Here is a 10,716-nt window from a genome sequence, read left to right on the forward strand (position 1 = left end):
AGCTCCAGTTCATGGACAATAGTATGCAGGAAGAACATTCATAGCAAATTACATGGTTCTAACTAATATGTTAGCTTTTTAGCTGTCGGTTTGCTTCTCCCTTCCAACTCAGTTGACCTGCGCTGATTGAATTAAACTATGTAGAATATATTTTAGATGTAAAGTCTCAGAAATGTTGCTTGAAATAATTCCACCTCAGAAATCCACGGTTACTTTCAGAGGTGTAATGTACAAAGCACGCTGAGCAGACTGCACTAAAACAAGTCCATGGATAATACTGCCCTGAAATATTTCTTATGCAGAGAGTGACTAAACCATCAGATCCAGAGACAGGAAGATTGTTCTGTTATTCAGTGAAAATTGCACATGCTGAGCAGAGTTGTGTTTTCAACCGTGAATATCTTAAACAGTACTCTTGGCACAAGCGAAGTTGACATGAATGCTCTTAGCCCCTGACACAGAAAACACAGGATGTCATCAAGCCATCTCTTCAACCCATTTACAGTGGAAGTGTCTCACATGCAGACATACCTCACACAAGTAAAAACAAGGCAGTATAAGTAAGACAGTAACATCAAGAAGCAATGCTAATGTTCATGAATCATTTCTAGGGTAGAAAAATGGTCATTTGACCACTGATTTTGCCCCCAACACACATGCGCACACAAAGGATTTAAATCAAGGTGCCAACAAATTACAGATCATTGAGCAATTAAAAAGGCAACATTAGGAAAAGGAGCAGTTTCCTGCAGATTGTGTAAATCAAGGATTAATGCAATTATCAATATCGCACAGAACATCTCCTTGGAAACAGCTAAATATAGTGCTCTGTGGAGCACTGCACCATCCCACAGCTATGCCAAGTAGCTGACAAACAATACAAAATCAGAGGTTCTCTCCTCTTGCTTTTATTGGTTTTGGAAAGTAATTCACCCGACCACTGTCACCATCTAAGTAATAACAGATCACAGTGCTCTGAAAACTAGGCTCAGGGGAATGGCATTCAGTTGTGACATACAAAATCACACAGTAAAGTATCATTTGACCCTTTCAGTACATGCCTAGACCACAGTTTTTTTCCTATAGCCTATGAGATAATGTTTTCTAATACTCATTGTTCCTCACATTTAAAAAAAAACAAACCAAAAACCCCAAACCCATAAGTCAGACAAAACATGCAGCACTATTCAGAAATTGGCTTTCCTCCAGGGTGGACTGACAAACCTACACAAGTCCTTCCACAGTGTCGCTTGCACCAAGGTACACAAGCCAGCCGGTGCTTTCTAAATACATACGAATTTGCGCACTTGAGGCACAAGCTGCATTAAAAGCACAAATTCTTTGTATATATGCAGGATTCTGCTGTTCAGCACAGGGAGTATGTAAGTGCATCTGAGAGCTGTACCCGAACTTGGAAGCGCCACACAGAACAGCTCCAGGAAGGTCACTGCCACCCGCACGGTCGGCTCCCCACAGGAGGAAGGTTTTAAAACATCTTGAATGCGTACAGAGTGAAAACGCAACAAAAGTAATTTTCATACCAGTGAACAAAGCAGCCAGATTTCAGCACAGAACAGGTTTGGAGATGATGATCCTACTGGAAAACATTAAAAATCTACATAGACAACCCTCATTCAAGGTAAGAAACCCTTGAAACACTAGCCCTACTGCCTTCATTGCTCATGACCTATTTAGAACTGGCCTTTATCTGCCATTAACTGATTCACTGTTGCATAAGGTAGAGTTACAACTCCATCATGAATGAAAGTTTTTCATATAAAATGAGGACTACAGCATAGTCCCAGTACTCCTGATGCAGAAACCCTAAAATCAAGGAACATTGGATGAAAAGCTTTACCTGTATTATCATTGGTTTGTTTCATTTCATTAAAATTATTAGAAATTACTACATGTTTACCCCAGCTAAGTGTTAAATACTAATATACTATGTGACTTGCAGCCCAGAGGCTTCAGGAGAATAAGCTTTATATTAAAAAAAAAAAAAAGAGTAAAAGGAACAACAACAACAACAACAACCTTCAACTGCAGGATTCCTTCAACCGTAGCCAAGAGGACTGTGACCTGCAGTCTCAAGAGCACAGAAGAAAGACCAAAGTGGCTGTATGGCCATGTTCGCTGGGGAAACATGGGCAGATGAAAGTCCTGAGCTCTGAAGAGTTTAAGGACAGTCACAGCATGAAGCTGGTGATTCATACAACTCTGCTCCTCCGAAAGTCTGTTCCTTGGTATGTCCTGTGAATCAGACTGCACAGACTTGAAGGATTGAGAACTATTAGTCGCGTAACTATTGTGTCAGTGACTGACTTGAGGTCACTTCTGGCTATTTGACCAGAAAAGGTGTTGTCTAGCCACGTTTCAGAAGCCAGAAGCATAAAGAACACCGTATATGGTTTTGCAGCTTTCTCAGCCCCTGGAAAGCAGCAGTGCAAGCAATGCAGTCCTGGTTCAAAACCAGTATTTCTGTTACAGCTGGACCAACACTTTCAAGTTATTCCTGTAGTACAGGTTTCAGGCTGTCCCTTAAGTTCCAAACTGTACAAGTTTTCACAGTATTTTTCAAAAGGGCAGTCTATAGAGTACCTCATGCATCATTCTATATTTGCATTTGAAGTATGTAAGCCATACATAGTAGCAGACTATCCCTAAAAGCAAATTCTTCTAGCTTTTCCACAAAAGGTAAAAAGCGTATGTATTAGCACCTCACATCCTAAGCGCGCTGCCCTCAAGAGTACATGCTGTGTTTGTGAAATAGTAGAATAATGCTATTATTCGATCGATCGATCACTTATACCTCCATATAAACATTTATTTAACAGAAAATCCTAACACAAAAGCAGTGAAAAGTCAACTATTTTGGCTGAATTTACATTTAACCTGCAAGGAGCGCTCCAATGGATGCTGTTAGAATGTGGGTTTTATTCATATACAGAGTTAAAAAAAAAAAAAAAACCACAAACAAACCACCAGCAAAAGCTGAAGTGCTGTTGGAAGCCTTAACCTCTTCACTCAGTATACTGCATTTCCAGCTTCGATGGACAGCTGCAAATTGACTGGTCATCAGTCTACCGTGATCATATCAGCCCAGAGTGAAACAATTGCAAGTGACTTGTCCTTGGGACAAATTTTGCACAATGTCATTTCAACGTCCCCACCCACTCATTCTTCAGAAGAAGATTTTAGTAGCTGCAGGGCAGGCTACCCTTTCCTCAGCAGGGAAGTAGGTCAGGCTGCACGAGAAAGCTCTGCCTAAGGAAAAGATAGCTGGATGCACTGCGCTCCGAGGCTGCTCATACACAACACTGAGGGGTTGCGCACAGCTTCCCCAGCTTACACTCCATTATGGGTTTCTGCTACTCAAAGTCAGCAAAATCTTGCGGTTTGTTCTTTGGAAATTTTATTAACACAAAGAAGACAAATTCCAAGTGACAGTCTTTAGTTTTTGATGTACAAAGTAAAAGTCCAGAAGAAATAACTACATGTAACTAGTAATACGGCTCTTGCCGGATCTGATTAGAAACGTTTACAGATGTGAATACTGAATTACAATCATCCATATTCTGAAGAAATTAGGATTTTAACACAGACCTACCTGACAAGCAGGAGGTGCTGAAGATCACGGCCTGATCAGATGTAAAAGGCCACTTGGCTTTCTGACTGTGAAGTACAGCAATTCAAAAGTAAGGCCATTGAATACAGTCCCTGGACCTCAGCTACTCTGCCAAAAAACTCAGGGCTAAAAATAAAAGCATCATAGCATTATTCTACTATTAGAGAAGAAAGCAACCTACACATTTTCACTGTCTGTTTTGGAAGTAACCCATATAATAAAAGTGCTGGAAGTGAAATCCTTAAAAATAGTTGGCAAGAGCTGAAGGCTGAACACCCTCAATTTGTAATGCTTCCAACTACGCTTCCTCTGGCTGCTCCTATGCATTTTATTTGATCAATTGATTTAACTTTGCAAGGGAACTGTTCTTGGCTTCAGTTTTGTCAAGAGAGAAGAGAGTATGCATTTGCTGCTAAGGCTGTTTATACGGAGTGACAGTGCACATCTGCATCTCATGTACCCTTTTGTAAGGTCACCAAGTAGCAGTCAATTTAAAATTACTGGGTTCAAAGGGTGCACAGAAGCAAGGGATTTAAACAGATAAGGAATGTATTTCTCAGCTTCAAATACCAAAGCTATTTCTAAGTCATCCATTAGCAGTCATCTGCCTCCCCCTGCAGTTTTGCGAAGCTACTGCTATGTAATGCGTTCAAGAATTTGAATTTCAGTTTAAGGCTGTAGTCACTCAAAAAATCCTCTTCCAAATCTTGCTAGAGTTGTCACTTAAAAACTGTGCCAAATCTGCCCTCTACACTCCAGAGGCAGAGTTATAACCTTTGCTAGAGTCCGGCCAATCTGTGCTCAGTGTAACTCCTGGTAAAGATGCATTAGTCTTTCTACTGCCAAATCACCACCTTTTCCTGAATTTGTAAGCAGCTCTTCCAGGACAACAGGTCACATCCAGCCTTGACAGTCAGTTTACGTCAACATGTCAGACTGTGACTGTTCCTGAGTGACAATGCATTCAGTCGCTGCACTTCCAGGGGCAACAGCCTCAGGCAGAAAAGCGGAGCTGACCACTTAATCCATCACCACTACAAGTGGAAAAGGTCTGAATTTGACCCTATAAGCATCTTTCAGAGAAATGCAAAAATGAATGCAAGACTAAAATTAGATAGCAGCATTAAAAGAAAGTTTTTTACTCTTTCTATTAAATTTCCACCCAGCAAAAGACTTTTTCGTTTAAAAATGTAACTCAGAACTGTAACTCACACAGGGAGATAGTAACTCCAGATTTTATCTAGGTTCTTTTCACCAGCACGTGGAATTAATTACCCTACCAGATACAGACACTTCTCATGTTTACTTCTCCAAGCTCTGATTAACTCCTAAACCAGGATGTTTTGTACTATTTTGCAAGCCGTAAGACAGGGTGTTTTAGTCTAGCAATCCATCTTTTCCTCGAATTTGACCCCAAAACCGGCATATTTAGCACTGGTGCCGCAATGCATACAGGTTTCAAGTTATTAAAGTAGGTCAGCTGAGCAAGGGAAGCACCTTTTACTGTTTTTCACAAGACTGCATTGTGACACCTTCAAAACCCTATTGTCTTGCCAGTTTTATCGCTATACAAAATAATTTTGAATGCTGATGAGAACTGTTAACCAAAGATATATTCCTTACTGGCATTTGTCAGTAATTTATGGAATAAGTTTTACTGATGGGCAGTCAGCTGCACTGTCTCATGTATTAATAATCTGGGGTTTTTTGGTCCAACCACATCATTCTTCCTGGAAAGAGCTCTGACACATCTCCAAGTGATCAACACCTGAGGACCACTCCAAAATACAAATGGTTCCATTGTACCCGATCTTCCATTTTGTTCCTTAGCTTTTATTTTGTAAATACTACAGAAAAATTAGGAACTTTTACAGAGAGAAGGAACTAGGAAAACACCAAATGCTGAAATGACAGACTACACCTGAGAAGCCATCTCAGCAGAAATCCCAGGTCAGTTCTTTAACCCCTGGGAAAGTAAATTCCATAGAGAAGTTATAATTTGTCAAAGAACAATGGGATCAACCCGAAGCACAGGGAAGAAAGGGTAAGGAGGAGAGCAGTTTAAAGGGAATTTCTTGATGAAAACAATGTTCTCTAACACATCCTAGAACTTCTGGAGAAAATGGGGGAAAAAAAATATATAAAAGGAAGTTTTACTGTTTAGTCCAGAACTGAAATAATCCCAGGTATAACTCAAAAGTACTATTTCTCAAAGATCAGTTTCACTTAATTCTTATAGAGTTGCTAACAAGATACTACTCAAGAATCTTCTGTACTAGAGCTGCGTTCCTTGTCTTGCTGACACATTTCCTAGGGTTAAAACAGAAATTGAGCACAATTATAGGCTGCTGTGGCTCTAATGTGCATGTACCAGCCCAAAGAAGGGAACTACTTTTGAGGAATATTAGATATTTATTCTAGGGTCTTACAGCAGCTACAAAGGAGCGTTCTATATCCAAAGTAAGAGCTTACTAGGCCAGGTGCTTAAGTCTCTGCCAGACAAGGCCCAAAGAACAAGAAAACATCTGTCACGATGGAAGAACATGAGGGATTCAGAATCTTGCTGCTAGATAACCTCATAATTAATGCGTGTCCCTCCAGAAGAGGACCAGGTCAGACTGAAACAATTACCATGTAACAGCTGCTGGGTGTCTTCTGATTAATTCTGCAGACTAGGCCAACGTCAAAGCCATCACTGTCAATGACAACTAGCCAGAAAAATCTGTGTGTAACGCATCAAAAGCAATTTACCGCTCAGTGCCTCTGCTGAGGCAGCAATCAGCATGCTTTTGAAACATCAACAACAACAGCATCTTAAAAAAGTGAATTTTGTTTCAGGCAGCTGAATTCTTAAAAAGCTCAGTCACAAGTCCAGGCAAGTAACCAGGTTCTATGCTACATCTGCTTTTAAGAATACTGCTTACACATCTGTGTCTTAATATCCCTTCAGGTTACTTTGCTTCGTTGTGCAGAGAAGACTTCTTATAGTACTGGTACTGTTTCCCTGGAAGTAATTCTTGTTGCTTAAAATTAGAAATCTCACTGTAAGGGGCTCTCAACATATAACTGAAAAAAAATAGATACCCACTTGATCCTTCACTTTGATCACTGCAGCAGCTTCTGCATGGGTGAGAATTTCTACGCAGAGTTGCTACCATGAAAGCTTGCACATAGGATACACACAAATACACAGAGCAAGGACTAGAGTTTGTCTTTACATCTCCAGAATAAATTAAAGGCTTTCTTTTCTACAGCCTAGTTATTGAAGAACATTGCTCAAAAGAGCTGATTTGTTAAAGCTGCTAAAAAACCAGCAGTGGGCTTAGTTACAAAACAATCCAAGGTTGCAGTTTCATAAATTTGATTTGAGCAGGGCTAAAATCCAGTTCTCCTTATGACCGGAGTACATAGTTTCTGGTTGGTGCTGCAATCACAGTTCACAGAAGTTTTTCTTATTTAGGCAACTAGTCTAATTGAAGAAAATCCATCTACCCCTTCTATGCCATCACGAGGCTGCCATTAGATGTCTACTTTTACCAGCACTGCCTGTGACCTGAAAATACAGCATTATTTTTCACCCGAACCACTCCCCGTAACCGGCTCACTGCACACGCACATGCAGAGAGGTGTGCTAGCGCGATGGCAGAGGCAGCAGGGGGCTGAGAATAACTGATCAGGGGCTGCCTAAGCAGCAACCTCAGCACTGCTGAGCCTCTGGTCACCACCTAACACTCAAATAAACAAATCCTGAATATTGCTGCCTGATTTTCTCCAGCTGGGGGAAAAAAAAAGAGGGGAAAAAAAAAAAAAGAGAAAAAAGAAGAACTCGCATTGCCCATCTACTCAAAACCAACCTTTTGAGTAATTGCAGGAAGGTTTAAAAAAAATTTGAAAACATCTGAATAAATGGATGTACAGCAGCTGTTTTCAGTCTGTAACTGCAGTATTTTTTCTTAAAAGCAGCATCATTTAACAGATTCTTTTTATATTCAAAATATACAGAACGTCTTACTTTCAGAAAATAACATTTATAGCCATCAATTCCAAGCACTATAAGGAAAGTTGGAGTGGCAATTCAAAAAAAAACATGGTTTTACTATACAGAGAACGTAAGGTGGTACAAGGAGAGATCATGCAAATGGACTACTTCAGTAAGTGATACAACAATATAACAAACTGCTGTTTTCTCAAATTGGATTTCTCAAGCTCTGTTTATAAGAGATACCAACAACAATTAGTTACAGAAAAAAATAACTATATTTTACAGACTGCTTATATAAACTCAGAAAGCTCCATGGAACATAAGTTCACAATATAAATATTGCCAATCTAATTGTTATGGTGATACTAAGAGATGGAATCCCTTCATTTCATTAGGTGTATCGTAAACCAAGCCGAAAAGACACAATTCCTCAATACCATGGGCAATAAACCTACAGAATGACAAAAACTGCAGCTGTCTCAATACTTTCTCTAAGGAAATCTTTCCAGCTTTAAACAGTTACTTTGTACTTCCATAGCACCTTTCCATGGAGCTCCACAAAACTGAACGCAGGTATTCAACATTCACGATTCTTTTGCTCATTTTACAGAGGGCAAAATTGATACGCAAACTTAAATGATTACCTAACAATACAACAGAAACAAGAGCAGATACCCAACTTCCAGGCCTGCTGCTCTTTCCAGAATTTAATTCTATGACAATTTCCCCACGTTTTTTAGCATTTTGTCTATGAAACTCTCAAGCTGCCTTCAAGTGCTGCAGAAGCCTCATCCTGACTCATGATGACAATGCTCCTTGTTGTACGAGCACTAAATACAAGGAGAAAAAAGGGACTGTTTAGTCTCAAGCGGAAAAGACACAAGGTCAATGTGATGATGTTTTTTTCTGTGTCCTAAGTAGGTCGAGGAAAGTGATTATTACCCTCTGTTCAGCACCTGAGAGAATGCATTTGGAGAGTGCACGCTTTTTGTGTCCATCAGCCCCCTGTCCTCCCCCCCAAGAAGGCAGTGACTTCCCAGAGGGACTCCCACGACAGTAAGGACACTGGAGACCAGGACCTAAGCAGACAGCCTGGGAGAACTGAGTTTGTTCAGCCTTAGGAAAAGGTGGCCCAGGGGATACTTCATTACTAGAGAAAACGGAGACGGACTCTTCCAGGACACATGCAGGAAAAGAAAAGGGCCAGTGGACACAAGCTGCAACAAAAAAATTCTAATTAAATACGAGGAAAAGGGTTTCCATGATGAGGGTAGTTAAACATTAAAACAGGGGCCCAAAGAGCTTGTCTGGTCTACAGGGTCTAAGATGTCTGCATGAGTCTGGGCAGGCTGATCTATTTGATGCTCAGAGGGCTGGAGCACCTCTGCTATGATGAAAGGCTGAGAGTTGGGCTTGTTCAGCCTGGAGAAGAGAAGGCTCCGGGCAGAACTTATAGCGCCTTCCAGTACCTGAAGGGGGCTACAAGGAAGCTGGGGGGGACTTTTTACAAGGGCCTGTAGTGACAGGACAAGGGGTAACGGGTTTACATTGAAAGTGGGGAAATTTAGATTGGATATCAGGAAGAAGTCCTTCATGGAAAGGGCGGTGGGGCACTGGAACAGGTTGCCCAGAGAAGCTGTGGATGCCCCATCCCTGGAAGTGCCCAAGGCCAGGCTTGGAGCAACCTGGTCTAGTGGAAGGTGTCCCTGCCCATGGCAGGGGGGTTGGAACTAGATGGTCTTTAAAGTCCCTTCCCACCCAAACCATTCTATGATCTCACTTTGAGCAGAGGGCTGGACTAGATGACCTCCAGATGCCCTTTTGGGGCAAAGGATGCATTAGATAACCCCCCTGATATTCCCCTCCCATTATTCATTATTAGATCTCAAAGTATTACAAGTTCCAAGCACTTCCGCCCCAGACCTATTGTGACTCCCCACAATACTATCCAGTTTGTTACCCAAACGTTTTGCTCAATGTAACTGCATTGAAAATAAACAAACCCACATATTTAATGTGTTATGTTTGTTTAAAGCATAAGCAATCTACAGGGATACTTTAAATTTTAATCCCAACTAGTTATATTACATAAACTATCTTGAAACCTGCTCCAAGTTTTGGAGAAGCACCTTGCAGCTAAATGAATGCATAACACGAAATAACATGAAACAAGGAGATTTTTGTTCTTATAATCTCCGAGTCACAGGAATCTTACACACTGGTGAAAGTAGACAAAAATCTGCAACGGAATGTGATGATTCAGAAGATTAATGAAAGCTAATAAAAGTATTTGTTACCTAAAAGAAGAATTAGGAACAATAGAACTAAACACGTGAGTTTTAAACATGCATTTTCACAGACCATTCAGAAACATGACACTGAAACTATTATCTTTTATATTCAACATTGGTACTTTGGATTACCTGTTTTTCTTCCTCTGGCATATCTTTTTCTAGTTCTAGTAAGTATTCTTCATCTAGTTCTGTCTGCTTCCTTGAGCTATTTGCATCATTCCGTAAGTTCCCTTCATCATCCAGCATAGGTTCTTTTGCCTCAAAGGAGTCGTGACAGTCATGGAAACACTCATCTGCTGTTGTGGGATCTTTGGCGGAAGATAGTGTATATCCACTTCCAGTGTTTTGGGGATTCTGTGCATCTTTGGGGCTAGTCTCTGAAGACTTCTGATCAGAAAGCTTTAAGTGATCAAGTAGTTCTTCAGGTGAACTTGCATCTTTAAACTCTTCCATGCTGGACTCCTTGGAAGGGTTAGGAATTTAGAAATGAGAAAGAAATAATCCTCAATAAGCATAATATAAATACCTTGTCAGCAAATGAATCTCTACTTATCAGTGCTCGACATCACCTCAGGGAAACTGCTATCCCCCAGAGGATTGAGCAATTTATACACGCTGCTTCTCTGCACCATACCGTGACACGGCGCCAGCACGGTTCCCCTAAGTTAGTGCACAAGCTCAGATTCCCAGGATCGGCACCACAGGCACCATGCCGCGGTTTTTCCGTTCCGGCGGGGCAGAAGTCACACACACTTGCCTACCCAGAGACGTCAGCACCCCCTCGCCCACCCCGGCCCCCTGCGAAGCGCGTG

General features: G+C 41.0%; 1 protein-coding gene across 1 annotated transcript in view; it reads right to left on the minus strand.

The window, feature by feature from the left end:
- Positions 1-10,419, minus strand: part of LOC104504101 (tetratricopeptide repeat protein 1-like) — a 30,944-nt gene extending 20,525 nt beyond the window's left edge. Inside the window, 2 exon segments of the mRNA XM_010160922.1 lie at positions 10,034-10,383; positions 10,386-10,419. Of these exon segments, the coding sequence (XP_010159224.1) occupies positions 10,034-10,383; positions 10,386-10,419 (384 nt within the window).
- Positions 10,420-10,716: the final 297 nt, after the last annotated feature.

The sequence above is a fragment of the Eurypyga helias genome, unplaced genomic scaffold (assembly GCF_000690775.1).
Source record: "Eurypyga helias isolate BGI_N326 unplaced genomic scaffold, ASM69077v1 scaffold45431, whole genome shotgun sequence".
Taxonomy (NCBI): Eukaryota; Metazoa; Chordata; class Aves; order Eurypygiformes; family Eurypygidae; genus Eurypyga; species Eurypyga helias.